Source organism: Lissotriton vulgaris, chromosome 2_1, assembly GCF_964263255.1.
Source record: "Lissotriton vulgaris chromosome 2_1, aLisVul1.2, whole genome shotgun sequence".
NCBI lineage: Eukaryota > Metazoa > Chordata > Amphibia > Caudata > Salamandridae > Lissotriton > Lissotriton vulgaris.
The window spans coordinates 1,308,670,827-1,308,688,210 of record NC_141687.1 but is presented as its reverse complement, the minus strand read 5'-3'; the positions used below and the strand labels follow the sequence as shown (position 1 = coordinate 1,308,688,210).

General features: G+C 41.5%; 1 protein-coding gene across 2 annotated transcripts in view; it reads left to right on the top strand.

The window, feature by feature from the left end:
- HSPBAP1 (HSPB1 associated protein 1) overlaps positions 1–17,384 on the top strand; it is a 1,203,084-nt gene that overhangs the window by 427,495 nt on the left and 758,205 nt on the right. The window contains exon 4 of one of the 2 annotated variants that reach the window (XM_086958822.1): positions 14,509–14,694. In XM_086958822.1, coding sequence (XP_086814948.1) covers positions 14,509–14,694 — 186 coding nt within the window. Of the gene's footprint in view, positions 1–14,505; positions 14,695–17,384 lie in introns of both variants that reach the window. The other variant, XM_086958821.1, reaches the window with a different exon arrangement.

The following is a 17,384-nucleotide window of genomic DNA, read 5'->3' as shown; positions in this document are numbered from 1 at the left end:
CTGGTATATACGCAGCTTACAATGAAGGTTGGAAAGTAACACAAATTGAAACTGCAGCAAAAAATACGAGAAATTGATCGTATTCATTTGGAAAAATCACTTTCTGCAGTGGACAATGGGTTAACGACTCTGTCCTCCAGAATTTATTCACTGGACAGCATTGTATCATCTGCTATTGAAATAATAGAACAGGATATGCTAATGTTACAACATAGTCAATCCCAATTACGTTCTATTGTACAGCTAGGCTGGACGTTACAAAACCTCTGTTCAGGCTACGTGCCATGGCATCTAATCAACACAACGTCATTATTTTCTATCTTTAACCTTACTGATAGACAAATCTCGTTGGCACAAAAAGGAGCAGACTATACGGTGCTGAGCATTGAAAAACTAGAAAGATTACCATTGACAATGTCAGAAAGACCTGTCATTGAATGGATAATACATGGCACCATTACAATCCCGATAACAACTTTTCAGTTTCAATACTGCCAAAAGTATATACCAGGAGGCCTGTATGAAAGGTTGGGTAAAGGATACATCAAGTTGGCCTGGAAATTACCTTATACACATAGATGTTATAGTGAAGGGAAAAAAGAGGTATTTCTTAGTGGTAACAATTGTAAAAAATCACTAAGCGGTACACTTCTGTGTCAAGGTATTAACTTGCATGGAGCCTGCGAAGGTTCATCAAACAACCTTTCATGTCATCTGCACAGCACCCCTGCTACACAGATAGAGCCCTTTTTCAGACAACTTTCCAACGGTAGCTACGTTATAATAAGTGACTACAGCTGTTGTGGCATGATGCCAGGAAAAGCCTATCTCGTGAGCGTTACTTCCAGGGTCATTTGTTGTATGCAAGTATGGTATCCAAACAGCAATCCAGACATGGAGGCAGCAATATGGCCTTCTGTGAATATCTCTTCTATTCGAATTGATACTTTAAGCAGAATGAAGTCTATTCTTTTACAAACAACTGTGCCTTTAACCTCGTCCAAAGAGACGTATGACCTGCAAGTTGCAAGTACAGCGGCAGAGATACATACCCTATTATTGACAAATTGCCCCGTGCATTTCGTAGAAATGCTAAGCCAAATCTTAAACATGTCAGATACCAGTGGCATCGCACATGTATTTAAGACAATTTTTTCGGGACTGGTAGCACACTTTGAAACAGTTCTGGGCATCTTCCCGAATTTTGTGCATTTCTTTTTCGGTGGCCTGCCTCTTATTTTGGGACTCGTAGCAGAAATTTTATTTTTGTTCCTTCTGCTCCGATATGACAAGCCAAGTCACAGACAAAACTCAGGCTACGATGGAAGAAACGATCCTAGCAATACGATACCGAGACCATATATCTAAGGTCCTCTGATTGGCCCGGCTAAGAGATCTGAATACTACCTGGTTTCTTTCATTCAAACCAATCTGGCAAAATTGCATCTTACCTGTGCTTCGATGTCTGCTATGCGGAGAAGAATGTGTGTTGGACGTCTGTCTTACACTACCATCAGCAGTACCAATGGATATCGATGCTTTGCTTTGTCTGGTAACGACTCATACAACATGTTGTCTGAGGTTATGTTCTCTCCTAATAACGAGAATAATATTTGAAATAGCGAGCACACAGCGTTCCCTGAACTCTGAATTCGGCCTTCAGTTTTTATAAACAATACTACTGAAAACATTTGAACTAATTTTTCCCATGAAAGCGAAATTATTTTTTCCCAATTTCCAAAATGTTTACTTTTTTTGGCACATGGTACTCTGCTTAAAGTAGAACTATTCCTAAAGAACAGAACTTCTATTTTTAGAGACTCTAGAGACAATATTTTGAATCAGCCTCTAGCACATGTACAATCTTGTATAAATATGTGATGAAATGGTCTCGACCTTTTTTCTGTATTAAGAGCCATTTCATGAATGTAATTTTCGTGATTCATTCAGTCAACATTCTAAATGAACAAAATTTTATCTGAATGATACCACTGCTTGAAAGCATACAATATAATACTCATTTTCGTGTATCTATACCATTTCAAATGCATTTTATGTATTTTGGGGTGGGCTGGAAAACACATGCATACTTATATGTTTATATATTGCTTAGTATTTAGTAATGACGGACATTATACATTGAGTGGGTGTTGTGAACGTATCTAGGACCCTAATTAAATATTCCCGATTTATGCCCTTATGTGGTTATAACAAATCATATCCTTATAAAGGCATAAGAATCATATCCATATTCAGTCATAGTTAATGCAGTCCAAATACGGCAAGGCTACTTCCCTAGACTCCTAGAAAGTACAACGCGTTCTTTAAACAAACCAAACCTCCAGCAGCCCGGGAATTCCCCCTGCTTTTGTTTTGATTTGTCCTAGAACTCCTGAGAGTCCTGAAAGAACTGCCAGTTCTTAGTGACAGTTCTTAGTGACGTCCTATGTCCAACCTTACGTCAAACACAGCACCTTCCAGGTATAAATATACCAGTGATTGCCTTAAGCAACACACGGTGGTTTGGAGCAGAGCGGCTATCTATTTACCCAAAGACCAGCTGATACGAGTGCCGAAGGGAGCCGACCCTCCCATTTGACGCACTGAGAGAGACGCTGTCTTTTCTCCTGCCGAGAAAATCCAGCTCCAGTGTTTCCAGTCACCCTTGCGGGTTGCTGCGAGATCGAGTCCTGAGAACGAGCTACAAGACCTCTTTCATTCTAAAACCAAGGTACAGAGCTGATTAGACCCTTAGAGAATTCTTGATTCAGATTCTTGGCAAAACTAACTTAACTTAAACTGCAGCTCACTTACTCCTTTGCACGTACTAGGCTTAGGTTAGGTACACCGGGGTAGGCGTATTTTAGAAGCACCAGTTGAGTACGTTTAGTCAACTTTCATCATTGTATGTAATTGTATATATTTTACCCGTTTTAAGTATCATATTGCTCAGAAACCATATCAATGCTTTTACAGTATTATTTCATAATACTCCTTTTACTGTACGCACTTTACTTTATGAAGGTTATTGCAATTGTGGCAATATATTTCTTTTGCATGAGAAAGAAGACTGCTCAAAAAATAACAACTTTTATTGAAAACGCCCGTCTCTCTATTTCTCTGCACTCTGGTGAAACTAAGCATGCACGATTGACTGAGTGAAATAGCTATCTATTGTTTTCACACGACTCTGGAGATATACTCCTTATTCTGGAGGGAGCAAAGTTGTCATGTTTATGCGGTTGTCAGAAACTAATCCCTTCTTGTCTAATCAGGAAAGTTAACTCCTTCCTGTTCATTCGAGAAAGTTTCTAGTGACCTCTGATCTAGCTGGCATACCTAATTAAGTCTAACATATTCAGTAGAGACCTAGTCGACCTCAGTCCTACGTCTAAACTACTGTTTATGTTATTCCAATGCGCAGAGCCTATTGGGAATATAGGAACTACACTACACTTCAGCCTCCAACCAGAGGCCGTGCACCAAAAGGGGTCCTGCTGGGGGCCCACAAAGACGCTTTCATGCGTGGTTTCCATGTCCGACAGACTGGCATGGAAAGCATGTCGGATACCGTCATTGTAATCTCAAGGCGGAATGACCCGCCCTTGAGTTTACTTGCGGCATTCCCACCTGCAGACGGGTTCTCTGAGCCTGTCAGAAGCTAGCCGGAATGACCGGTCAGATTCCTTACCGACCATCTACATTTTAATGAGGCGGTCCGGAAGAAATCTGACCGGCTCATTATGATACGGCTGTAAAGGTTTTACGGCTGCATCGTAATCGGGCCCCATACCTTTTCAAAGTTGTGGACACCTACAGAGAAGGTGCTGCTGGACTTTGTTAAATGATTGAAAACAAATGCGTCTGTGTTAATGTGCAAGTTCTGTGATAAGCAGTTAATCTAGTTGTTAATGGTAAGATTCCAGGAATGTTCTCTTTGTAGGCTGGCACCTAAGGGCATACTGGGTTTGCTGTACAGTTTTGTAGTATTTTAACTGTCACATTGTTGCCAAATATGGGCATAGCTATTATAACATCATGTAGGAGGTGTGGCCAAGCAAGCAGTAAATCATGGCCCAAAACAGGACTTACCCCCAAGTCAATCAGAGGTCTGCAGATGACATATGATGCCAGTTGACTCTGCTGTCTGAACATTTTCATATTAGGGTGATATTACGCCCTGGGGATGAGTCAACTTAAAATGCTACCAGAATGCTATTAGACATAGAGGAAAAATGTACTTGTCTAATAGCATTGCTTTGGCTGAATGATGAGTTGCAGAGATGGGAGGACTGCTTCCTGAGGAGCACACCACTCTTCTAACGTTGATCATGTGAACTATTAACACAGGTGTTTAACGATGTTTCCTGTTTCTGAATGTATAGGAGGATTTTGCCTTACTGTTCTGGGGTGGGGGAATAGGGTTTGGTTGTTTTCTGGGGTCTGCTAAGGTGCCCAGCTACTGGGAAAGACTACAAACAGGCTGAGAGGAACGCAATCAGATAGAACATCTGCTGATTTTAAGGGGAGAGCAACTATCACTCCACTATAATAGCTGGGGAACGTACACAAAACAAGATTGTATCCTTGAATGTTCATGATTTGAACAATGTGACAAGGAGATATTAGGTGTAGGCAAATGATGGGGGTCCATGTAGCGCTGCTACATGAAATGCACTTGACCTCTGCTGAAGGGCTGGCCCTCCGCAAACGATGGTGTGGCTAAATATACTACACTGAATACTCAGCATTTGCACAAGGTGGTTCCCTTCCAAGTGTTAGCACAGAAAATAGATGCAGCAGAGCATTATGTTCTCATCAACGGCCACTTGGGGGGCAGAGACATTACATTAGTTAACTTATACGCTCCCAACACTGATCAGTCCCTGTTCCTGGGCGGAATGTTACAGGTAATTGCACCATACATGTTTCACTATGTTATCATCGGGGGGCATTAATGGGGTTGCTAATGCTCTGATGGATTGCTTGCACACTTCGCTGTCCAATATTCCGACAGAGCGCCTGTTGATGAAATTTAGATATTGGTAAGAGCACTGGGGAGTTATGGACACTTGGGGAGTCACTCACCCGCCGATCTGCGACTACTCATTATTTACCTTTACATGGTTCTACCGTTATAGAATTCTCTTCTAACTACAGTATTACCCTCGAAATGTGTACCTGTTAATTCCAATGAAGATTCAGTGTTGGTACAAATTTATTTTTACCTGCAGTGTCAGTCTCAGGGCAGACATGATACTCTAAATAGGCAAAAGATCTTAACTCTATTGAAGGAACTTAACCCCTTTTCCAGTCTGAAATCCCATGACATATGGTCGGTAAAGTTCATTGTTGATACAGAGACTGGGAAAGAGTGTACTGGTATAAGGTGGTCTTCAGTCCTATGGGTAACTAATTTGGGGCATAGGTGATTCCTTTGCTGAATGTGGTATTATTTTACATAAAGTACAAGAAGAAAAATACCCGAAACTGTTGAGGAAACCATGAAGTAGAAATCAATTCCCAGGAGCTAAATCCTCTGTTTTTAAGAATAACTGCAAAAGGCTGGAGAACAAATTCAAAAGTTTTAGAATTCGATTTTCTAACTCACCCACTGGCAATGATCATTTGATGCTCAGAAGAGGTACATATCAGTTAGCTCAGGAGTCTGGCAATATAGTTAAAGTAACTTGAAGACAGCATTCTTAACAAAGTTTTCAAAGTTTTGTTAATATCTGATCTTGGAACAGTGCTGACCTAAATCGTCATTTAAAATCACGGGGAACAGATCTTTGAACTTTTCTAGGAGAACAGAGACCTGTTTTATATCAAATTTGAGGTGTTCTAAGTAAATGCAATCAAGAATAAAATGGGCTGGCCTAGTGAAGTGTTACTTACCCTAATTCATTTGAATTTAAAGCTTAGACGTTCAGCTGTGTTATTTAAATCTCCTTACTTTTTGGCTGTGTTGATTGAGTTTTTAGATCATTCTAGGCTTTTGATTATTAATATTATTCTCCTCCTTCTTTACTAAAATACCTTTCCTGTCTTTTCTCATGTCTGTCTTTTTTTAGAAGATCAAATAGAAGTTGTTAAACATGGAATGATTATTATTACTAGTGATTTTAATGCAAATCTTTTGCACAAAAGCATTTTTAACAACCGAAGAGGATCCCAAAGACAGTTTTTTGTGGTATTCTAATTTTAAAATATTGTCTGGTTCAAGAGCAACTTATTGATAAATACATAGGAAATTTTTGATGTTTGGATTTCTGTATGTTAAATGGGAGTTTTCTGCTGATCAACCAGCAAATTATACTTTTCAATCTGTTGGACATAAGTCCATTTTTGATTATACTTATGTTCCTGTTACACATTTTGATAAACAACAGAATTTTAAGATTGGAATTAATTACGTATAAATATTTATATGAGGGGTTATATACTGATGAACAGCCAGACCAGCAAAATATTGAGGAGATCACAATAAAATCTATTAAATAAAACTGTTGATTATCGTACAGATTAACAGAGTTGTGGGAATATCCTCTGATTAAATCAATTTTGTGTAACATCTCCGAGGGCAGGTATTACCTGAATGCATTGGAATGGGAAAACCTAGTTCTTGAGGTGTTCTACTTACTTTCAACCAAAATCTCTAGTTCTAATAAAACAAATTTGTCTTATAATTATTGGCACAGGATTTTTTTTAATTTGAAAAGAAGCTGTAGACAGAAAATTAAAATGGCATTGAAAACAGACATCAACTCTATAAACGGCGAGACGTGAAAGTTACAAAAAGATGGAACATCTGCCTTGAGCAAATTGAAATTTAAACAGCAACAGGATCTGTGGACGGACTTTGTGACTCTATAATTAAAAAAAAACTATAAAAAGTTCTGGTCACTAATTTGTTCTGGGCAAGATGAGAAGTATAATTCGGGGGGAGGGGGGTTATCACATCTTACAGAATTGTATGGCTTTGGTGGCAAATCTGTGAAGAAGGTGGTTACTACATCTGCAAGCTCCATAGGTGTAAAATCTAATGCGGAGGTTAGTTTGATTATTTCTCAACTTAAAATGTTTCATGCCCCTGGCCCTAGTGGGATTTCAAACGCTATTATATTAAAGCGTAATGTAATAAACTGGTCTACCATCTTGACGTCTACTTTGAACTCTATTTTTGTTCTGGCATTATTCCCTCATCATGCAAAGGCTATAGTTTACATTCCCATTATAAACGGGGTCCCAAATTAGAACCCAGTGGTTATTGCATGTTTGCAATCCTTAATGCCGATGGTAAAATTACGAAATTAGTGGCCTGGGAAGAATGCTTTTCGCTAAATCCTCCTCATCAAACTGGTTTTAAAAGAGGGTGATCAGCAATGGATAATGTTGTTGCTTTAAACTGTTTGGTTATCCTGTGCTATTAAAATCGAAAAAATACTTGCCTACTTTATAGACTATTAAAATGTATTTGATAAGCTAGATCAAAACATGCTGTGGGCAAAATTGGCTGGTTGCGAGATTGATAATACCCTTCAGAATTTAATTTTACAGTTGTATTAGATACCTAGGTGCAGGTTAAAGTAACTGCTGAAAGAGATTTGTCTACATGAATTAAAATGGAAAATGAATTAAAGCAACAATGCGTGTTATTCCTTTTGTTATTTCCACTATCTCTTGCTGGTCTTTTTGCAAAGTTAGATAATAAGAAGGGGGACTGTCCAAACTTGGTTATCTTATCTTTGACTTAAAGAAAGGTAGGTCCTTTTCTTTATATTCACAAATAGAGTAACGTAGGGATTCTAAAAACACTGATGAATGCCCAAGACCTTTATTTAATGTAAAGTTAATGTTGGCTGTATCAGGCACAAAATTGTTCTAGCGCTTTCTAAATAATGGACAGTGAAGAGAAAATTAATTGCTCCAACACTTAATCAATGGAAAAGAGAGAAAAAAACACATGAAAAACAAACCAATCATGAATAAATCAAAAGAATATATTAAGCAATACATTTTTACATTTTTTGTGGCATAGAAATGGTAAGGCTGTCACAGGCAATAAACAAAGATATTTTGAAAACGGTTCAAGGGTGATTAAGTGACAAAAGTGCAAGAAAGTGCTGAATGTGAGTACAATATATACAGTGCTGTAAGGAAGGTTTGAAATGGTGATTCAAAGGTCATCCATCCCTAAGTACATGAATCTCCAGTCCAACTAGGACTTAATTTGCCTTTCACATGAGGTGGAGAGAGTAGGGTTTGTATTAGACAAGCACAACAATGTTTCAACCCAGAAGAGTGCGTAAATGAAAGTGGTCACGGCGGGTCTTCCTCAGGACGAAGGAAATAAGGACAGCCCGAGTGGTGGTAATAGATACCGAAGAAGATCTTCCACGACAGATCGACCGTAGGTTGGATTCAGGTCAGTGTTCGTGATAAATCAAAACCGGGGACGGAAACGGCACTGTTCAGTTGCTATCCCGGTGCGGCTAGTTTTTTTTTCTTTTCCATTCTTCAAGCCGCACTGGGAGAGCAACTGAACAATGCTGTTTCCGTCCCCTGTTTTGATTCATCACGAACATTGACCTGAATTTCCTCACAGACAATGCAGGTACTGGAACAACTGCATTGCCGGAATATAAAGCCTTCAAGAAAGTGAACAAAGGGCAGTACATTGTGAATGCAGAGGGGGTCCACCGAACACTTAGACCCGATTAACACCCAAGAAGTGATACAAAGAGAAGTCGAGAAAGACGGGCCTGGGAAACCAAATTACAAAGCAAGTTATTAGACATAAAAGAGGAACTAAACTAGCAGAGACGGTTGAGCATCGTTGTTTTGATTACAAGGAATATATAGTAAGAACTCGTGCTGAAAGAGATAAATCTGGGCCACTGTTGGCATCGTTATAACCCCAATAAAAGAGACTTGTTAATACTGGCAACAGAAAAAAACAGGGGGTCAGAGTCTTTAGGCAAGACGACATCAATGAGGTCTTTTAACATTGTGATACTGAATGATATGATAGAAACTGCTGAGATAATATCCCTGACATTCAAGCCTTTCTACACATATTACCATTGCCAACACTTACTCCTAAGGAGAGAGAGGAATTGGGTAGTGACATAGTAATACAAAAGATCAAGGCGGCGGTCCAGGGTGCCAGGGGGTAAAATTCCCGGGACTCATGGACACCCGGTGGAGTTCAACACTACTTAAATTGGACACTCGTCTCCATGGTTGGAGGAGGTTTATTGAGTGGCGAAACAGTCTCTCCTTACCTGCATCAATAAGAGAGGCACTGATAATCCCCTTACTCAAACCTGGTCGACAACACCATGACATAAAAGCATAAAGGCCGTTGTCAATGTTAAATGCTGATTATAAGATACTAGGCAGTGTTAGTGGACTTGCCTGCTGCCCTAGATGCAGAGGCACGTGCACTCAGATCGGCAGACTTTATTCGAGGCCAGAACACTGCGATAAACATATACCAACTTATCACCATTCTACTAGATACCCCCGACATTGCCACAGAAGCCCTAGTCACATCTGTCAATACTGAACACATTTTTGACAGCCTAGACTGGACTTATTTCTATACTGTAATGGAGAAAATGGTAATAGGACCTATTTTTTAAGTAGATTCAATTTCTGTACTCTAACCTCGGGCAAGAGTTAAAACCAGTGCAGTAATATCTGACACCTATTGAGTGGAGAGGGGCATTCGGCAGGGGTGCCATTTGTCCCAGCTATTTGCTATACATGGAAACATTGGCATGTAGGGCATGGTTGGGAACTCACTCCATGTGTGTGACCAGCTGGGGAATACTGCATCGCATCACAGTATATGCGGATGATATGCTGCTCTTTGTAAGAGATACACGCTTGGACCCTGGTAAAGAAATACAACTGCATGATAAATTTGGGGCTCTTTTCAGGCCTGGGAATAAAATGGCAGAAAACTAGCCTGTTCTCGATTCGTGACTCTCCAGCCGCAGCCACCAACCTACAGGGATTAATATAGAAACCCACATCGATTAAATACCTGGAAGCATGAATATACAGACCCTTGCCTGATCTTGTAGAAGGCAGAATAGGAGCGGTCGAGGGGCAATAACCCTTTGAAAGACTCCCACTTTCAGTGGCTGGGTTGAATAATACAATTGTGGCACTGTATTATTTTAGTACACACCCGGTAATAGTCCCCAGAACTCAGGGCACAAGTCCTAAATAAAGAAGCGGGGGGACACTCAAAGACAGGAAGTGACGTCACGACAGGCACAAAACATAGACTTCTATCAATGGAAAAGAAAACACTCATAGGAAATGCTGCAGTTCCCCTCCTAAGGGAAACCATGTTGTTCCAAGAAAGACGAAAAAACAGAAGCGCGCTTCATTGGCAAACTCTGTAAATCGTTGCTAATGTGTAACGCAACGCTGGGTCAAAGTAGTGTGAATTAATCTGGGAGTGTTGGAAACGGTTCTAAAGGAAATAAACGGAGTGAATGTATTCACGAAGTACGTCAAGGTTGGGAGATAAACGGGGCGGCCGTGAAGTGAAGAAAGGATGCCGTATATCTTGAATTCTTTTAATTGAAATATATCCAGTATAATACGGAGAAACAGGCAAGTGCCAGGAAACACAGCTCACAGTCCAAGGCACAGCTACCAACAGATCCCATGGACTGGAGTCCTAATGCCCTAACATACATTCTAAAGCTAGCTCAGTCAGGAGTCTTAAAAGTACAAATGTTAACATATAAAACTATATGTAAACTAAAAGTAAATCACAATATAACAGGCCGGTCCGGTTAGTAACGCCATCATTGCCCAGTCCAGGTTTTGGGCAGGGGGGACAGCGTCCAGCCAGTAAAATAAGTTAAAAGACGTGGGGGGATGCCGTTCACCCGCGTGGTACCCCGACTCGAGCCCTGCCAGAACTACATTTCGAGAGCTAGACTCATTGCTTATTCATTTAATATGTGTACACGTAGACGAAGGGTAACACTAACTAAACTACAACGCCCAGTGACAGGAGGTCCAGCAGCTTCAGACTTTGAGACACAAATTGACGCTGCAGTTGCAATGAGTGACTAAGAGGGTGCATGCTTACACGGCAGAGATACCACGGAGCAACCGTGATACCCTGTCACTGAAGTGGCTAATACAATTGTTGCTGGAACCCAGGCCCGGCTTTAGCGCTGGTGGCGCCTAGTGCGACAATCAATGTTGGCACCCCCACACACCATGACCCTTCCTCGGATTCTCTCACTACCAGCAGGCAAAAGTGTCCCTCTTCTCTGCAATCATAGGCTATTTCTAAACAAAGCTCCCCCCTGAGGTTGGTGCCCCCTACACAGGTCAGAGCCCAGTGCGGCCACACCAGTCGCACTGCCCTAAAGCAGGCCCTGCTGGAACTTCACCATGCTGCGGCCGAGGCCCAGGAATAACAGGCAGTTTACAAATATTGCTGGGCACACTCCCTACTCATCGAATATACTGCCATAATGACTGTCCACCCTCATCCCAGTGAACTCCTGAAGTAGGCTGACTACATGTGTCGAGCAAGACATTGAAAAATATCGTGAATTATTGATCTATGTATAGCACCAGAATTACTATCATTTTAAGAGTTGCAGGCCGACTCTGACATATCATGTGGCACATAGTGGAGGCTTTTGAGCGAAAATGGCTGGGGGACCTGGGGGACCTGGGGAACCTAAATTGCACCAGGGCTGCCATCTCATTTTTACCACTATGGGAGACTTTAGGGCTGTCTTGGGCCCTTACGACTGAAATGGATGCTCCTCTAGCTGCACTAAAGGACAGGTGGGCAAATGTTGCAACAATACCCAGATAGAGACTAGAGAAATGTATTCGAAAGGGCCCCCGAATGTGTCCAATAATACACGGTTTCAACGAATTCATTTTTATTTCATACATAGAGCATACCTCACGCCTGGCAAGATCAATACATTTTTCCCTTCACGCCCAAGCCATATGCCCTAGATATGAGGCTATCTGCTCCACATGGTCTGGGATTGCCCGCAGCTAAGCATATTTCGAAGAGAGGTTATGGCAGTTGTTAATGACATCATGGCCTGCATTATTTCTGGATTACTCGTGGTGTCTGTTGGATCCATACCCAAGTCCTGCCAAACGCAAGAGCACGCCCAAATTTATTTATCTAGCCCTGATTCTGGCTAAGAGACAGATCACACTTAACTGGAAGTCATCGATGAGCCCTACAGTGGCTAGGTGGAGGAAGGAACTAATTTAGCGGACGAACTATGAAAGCGTTAACCTAAGCGCTAACCTAAGTCAGTGGTACCACGGAGGCTGCAAGAGCATGGGAACAGATAAAAGCAGACTACCACGCCTCAGAAAGTAATTCCCCCCTACAAGAATAAAGATCAATTGCACTGGGACAGGCCCCCATGGATCAACAGGTAAGGCGGGATAGGCAGACGGCTACAAGGCGCGAGTCGAACATAACCAGAGATCACCTAACTTTCCCTTGAGCAGCTCCAGTGGATATTAAGCATACTCGTTGCTCTCCACACATAATAGTGATATGGACTGACAATGTACTACTGAAGCATGGGGCTCCAGACGGAGCCAAGGAGGTAGATGGATGGGAGAGTTCGAGTTCTTGTTTACTATGTGGCACTTTATCAAATCTGATTATTGTTTCCATGTAATTGATCCGAAGTACCAATTGGGTGATGGTGGTAGCCATACTGTGAATTGTTTAATATGAAAATGGCAGTAAAGCTTATTTACAAAACAAAAAGCATGCAGTAGAGCAGACATCTTCTCTGCATCTGTGTGCAGTGTCGGCCTAAGGTCTGATTTCCCTCCATCCTGGGAAAGGGGTTCCTTCTCCTGCTGCTGTGTACTGGGAGGGTTAATGGAGACTGCCTCAGTGTGTTTGGACGTATGCCTGGGCTATAGCGTTTGTGTAACCTAGTGCGTAATTGGGGCAGTATGTGTGATGCATACAGGTGCTAACCATCACTACCTCGCTTCTCTCTGGGCAAACCCTTCACACCAGTCTGTTTGCGCATGTTGGTCACCTTGGACTTCGACTATCCAGTCATGTGCGTTGTTTGATAGAAGGACGATTCATGGAAATTTTGTGTAATGGGTGGAGGGCAGGGTGCGCCATGGGTAAACCACATAATATATGGCCCCCCAGGGACAGCAATGACTCCAGCCAACAAATCTTGGGTGTCTCTTGCTAGTGATTTCTTCCTGCCATTTCTCCCACCTCCCTAGAAAAGAGGGGAGAGTTCGCTTACACCTGACGGTGGACTTACAGATGCATCCAGAGGTAAAACGGCATTCATGGATTCTCTGAAACACTTATAAAAGAAGATTGAAAGCTTTAATGCCAGATTTGTAGCTCTGAAAGATAAACTTGATGGCATAGCGGAAAGGGTTTCTGTGATTGACACTTCCTCTGAGGCTGTAGAACAGAGGACTAAAGTAGTGGAATCATTTGGTGCTCAACAGCGGGAATTAGTGGAGCAGTAAACCTATTTTCAGTTCTGTGCCTCGGTGCCTATATCCTCTCTGGAGGGCCGGCTACAGAAATTGGAAAACGAGACTGCAACCCAGAGGGTAATTGTCTAACCAGTCACCTACTTGGCTCACAATCAATAGAATTTTTTCTAGAAGAGGCTTTGCCTTGCCCTCATGACTGGCAGTTGATACAGCTTTAAGTTGAGCCTACATTAACGACTAGAGGTATTTGAGCAGGCGGTGGTCAAATGGGTACGCCCAGTGAGAGGTCATTCTGAGATAGGCAACCATAAATAAGACGTCTGCCACATGAGACAATCCTTGATGTTTGATGTAGAAGGCTCTTCAATACCTGAGAAAGAACTTCATGAACAGGGGGCACAAGCTAGCTTTCGATTAACGACGAGGCTGACAGTATCGGTGGGTGAGGTGCCAGTTTTTACCCTGAGGAAGGCCACCCTGTTATATTTTGACAGTCTTAGCTCCAATGTAGGGACGAATAGAACATCTTATGGACTTTAACCTCTAATGAGGTCTGGGTTGCCTTCTGAGGTTTCTAGAAGTCAACCCTTGCTTCGTTCTCTAATTATGGTCTGACTTGTGATGCCCGACGACTGAACCCTGGATTTACCGCTGGACTTCTTTGAGGGGAAACATTTACAGACAAGCGATGTGTTTCATGCTTTGATTAAGTGTACTTTTTCCCTCCTCCGGTATATGTACGTGAGTAAGTAGACTCGCAGTGAGTGACTCTTGTAGCTTTACAGTTTTTAAACTTGTTTTTCATACTTGTGAGTAGTTCTGATGTTTCTTGTACTCCTGCCTATGGCATATAGGCTCCTGCTTTGAATTGAATACAGATGCTCAATAAATTAAATACTTACAAAACGCTAAGCAAACTATCTCCTAATCGAGAAACTGAGAAGATATATTAAAGTGAGGTGTTAACAAGTTGCTTTGTTTATTGTTCAGTAGGTAAGATGGCCAAGCCATTTACACCCGAAGAGGCCAACAACATTGTGATGTCTCTAGATCGCCCTGCAGTTTTCAGTAACATGGTCTATGATTGGCCAGCACAACAATGGACTGCTAATTATCTTTCTGAAAAATTGAAAGGAAAAAAGATACGTTTCCGGATGGGCAGGAGAAAGGCAAACACAGGTAGAGTTTTTTCTTCTTAAAATGTATTTTTATTTACGTTATCAGCAAATGCAGATATATCTGACTTCATGCCCTTAATTAAGCTCACGAACATATCTGAGTTAAAGCTCTTAAGCCAAACAACAATATTAGCCTTCTTTAAATTCAAAGCAGTTAGATTTCTGAAGTTTCCTGTGAGATTCCGCTTTAAAGAATGTTGTGGCTGTGGTGTGTTTTTCCTCTTTTGATCAGTTTGCAGCAATGCAGGAATCTTTACTCTACAAATACAATTGTAAACTTTTCTGTAAAGCTCTGTTTTCCCCCACCATAATACAAACTTGTTTACATCAACACTTTGGCCTCGATTACAAGTGCCTTGTGTGTTTTTACGATCCCTGGGAAACACCTGATTGTGCTGGGATCAGAGACGTTTTAAGTCAAGGGTAAAGTGGCCCAAGGCCCCAGCCTTTCAGGGGCCCCTGATAGCACGAGCTCTGTTCTGCAGACAGTCTTGCCCTGAAGACCTTGAATATTTCTTAAAGATATTGTTTTCAATACTGTTTTCCTTTAATTTATTTTTAATGTGGGTGATGTGTCAGAGTCTATTACAGGCATTTTTGTAGAGAAATGTTATGTTTATGTTTCATGCAACATCCATAAAAAAAAGGTTATTTTAGATCAAAACAGGACCTCACATATTAGAATTGGGAGGGTATCATCTAGATAATTTGTAAAATTAGTGAGTAGCGGCTGTTACAATATTGAAAAGACGCACACATCCCTATCCCTGAAAAAGTACCTGTGATGGAGGAAGAAGTGTGAGATATATGTATGCAGTTTATGATTTTCAGTAAGATGACCGCTTTGCTCGGCTCTGCAGGTCAGTTTATCGAATTTCTTATGATTGCAGTTGGCTAAGCTGTTTACTAGACTGGTTGTCCATTCTGAGGTTTTACATTGTTTATGTTCCTAAGCATACATACGTTGGAGAGAGGGGGGGTCAGGAGATCTGCTCGGATAGACTTTGTTACATTAATCTTTTATATGATTATCATTACGAATGTCACAAAGAGGTCATTTTATGTAATTAGTTAGGACATGCAGTGGTGGACTAAATTTGAGTCCTTCGGTAGCCAGCGATATGCAGCTGTTCTCTTCAGTTATTTAATGTATCTTGAGTTAATGAGGGGTGTTTTGTTGCTGTGGACTGCTAAAATACTGGGCAGTAGACATGAGCTGTAGCCGTTCTGTCTTATGTGAGTGTAACAGGACTAAGCTGTATAAGGGAGTTATTATGCAGATCGTTCAGCTATACGACCACTGAGTGATATAGTAGTAGGAGGCGTATATGTGAATTTACATATATAATACCCAGGCTAGACACAGATCAGCTCTTCACTGGCCACCAAAACCGGCCCTGGCAAACTGCTCGGCTGGGCCCCCTGGTGGTGGTGGGGGCACCTAAGCTGTTTGCTCAAGCCAGTTTCGCCAATTTTGTTACAGGGGGCTGATATTGCAGGCCCCCTGTAAAAAAAACGCCCCCCAGAGGGCCAAAATCGGCCCCCACCCTAGAGGCCCACCGGGGAAACGCCCGGTGCCCGCTACGGCCAGTCCGGCCCTGGCTCTTCATAACGTATCTTGACATAGAAAGGTGTTACTGTTTGCCAACATGAAAAGAGTGTACTTATTATGGTGCTCCATATCAGTGCAATGCAAATTGTACTTGTAGAAAATATATAATTTGCCAGATTTTGTCTCGGGATTATAGGGCGGTGTAGTTATCTTGGAAACAGTCTTTTTTTCAACTCTGGTCTAAACTATAAATAGTCCTCAATGCGTCAGATCTTGGCTTCTAGTGTGTTCCAGAGGTTGGCAACCTTTACTGAGAAAGCCGTGCCTCCAATGGATTACTTGTAGTAAGGGGGTATCGAATGATCTGTGGTGCAAGCCTGGGGTGCACTTCCCCACTTTGTTTGTATAGCTTGAATTTCTTTTGTATGTATTGTGGTCCTTTTCCGTGGCAGGCACTGTCAATGATGCAAAGTGCCATGAAGTTTTCTTATCTATCTACAAATAGCCTGTTGAGTACTTGCAGGACTAATACCATATGTTCTCTGGGGTTAAAGTGGACCAGTATAATTCTAGATTCATTGTTTTGCGTATGATGAAACTGGGAAGGCAAAGGTATAGGCTGTGGCATAGCTGAGCTTGCCAATTACGTGTGTTAGGATAGAGTGTAGCTTTTTTTAGTATCAAAGGTATGACTAGGCACAGAAGTCATTGTGTTGAAGGTGCTGTGTAACCTTATCGTTCATGTGGTGTGAAGGATAGCTTTGCATCCATGATTAATGCCAGTATCTTAACTCCGTTTATGTAGTTGAAGGAGCATTGAGTTCCTTGAACCAGTTGGTGATAGGCTGGTGTTTGAACAATTGTCCATAAATCATGATCTCGGTCTTTGCCGTGTTACGCTTTAGGTGGTTACTCATTATCAATGTATGTAGAGCAATGAGGCAGTCATCAAGTCTTGACTTGTATGTTATGGTAATTTATTTGTAATTCACAACCATGTCAGCATAAAAAGGTATAATTTCTATAGAGGTAAAAAGTCATGTTTTTAAGGCTTTTCTTAAAAGTCAAGAGATTTTCCAATGTTCTTAAATGAATAGGTAGGGCATTTCAGGAGTGTGATGCACTGTGGGTGAAAATTC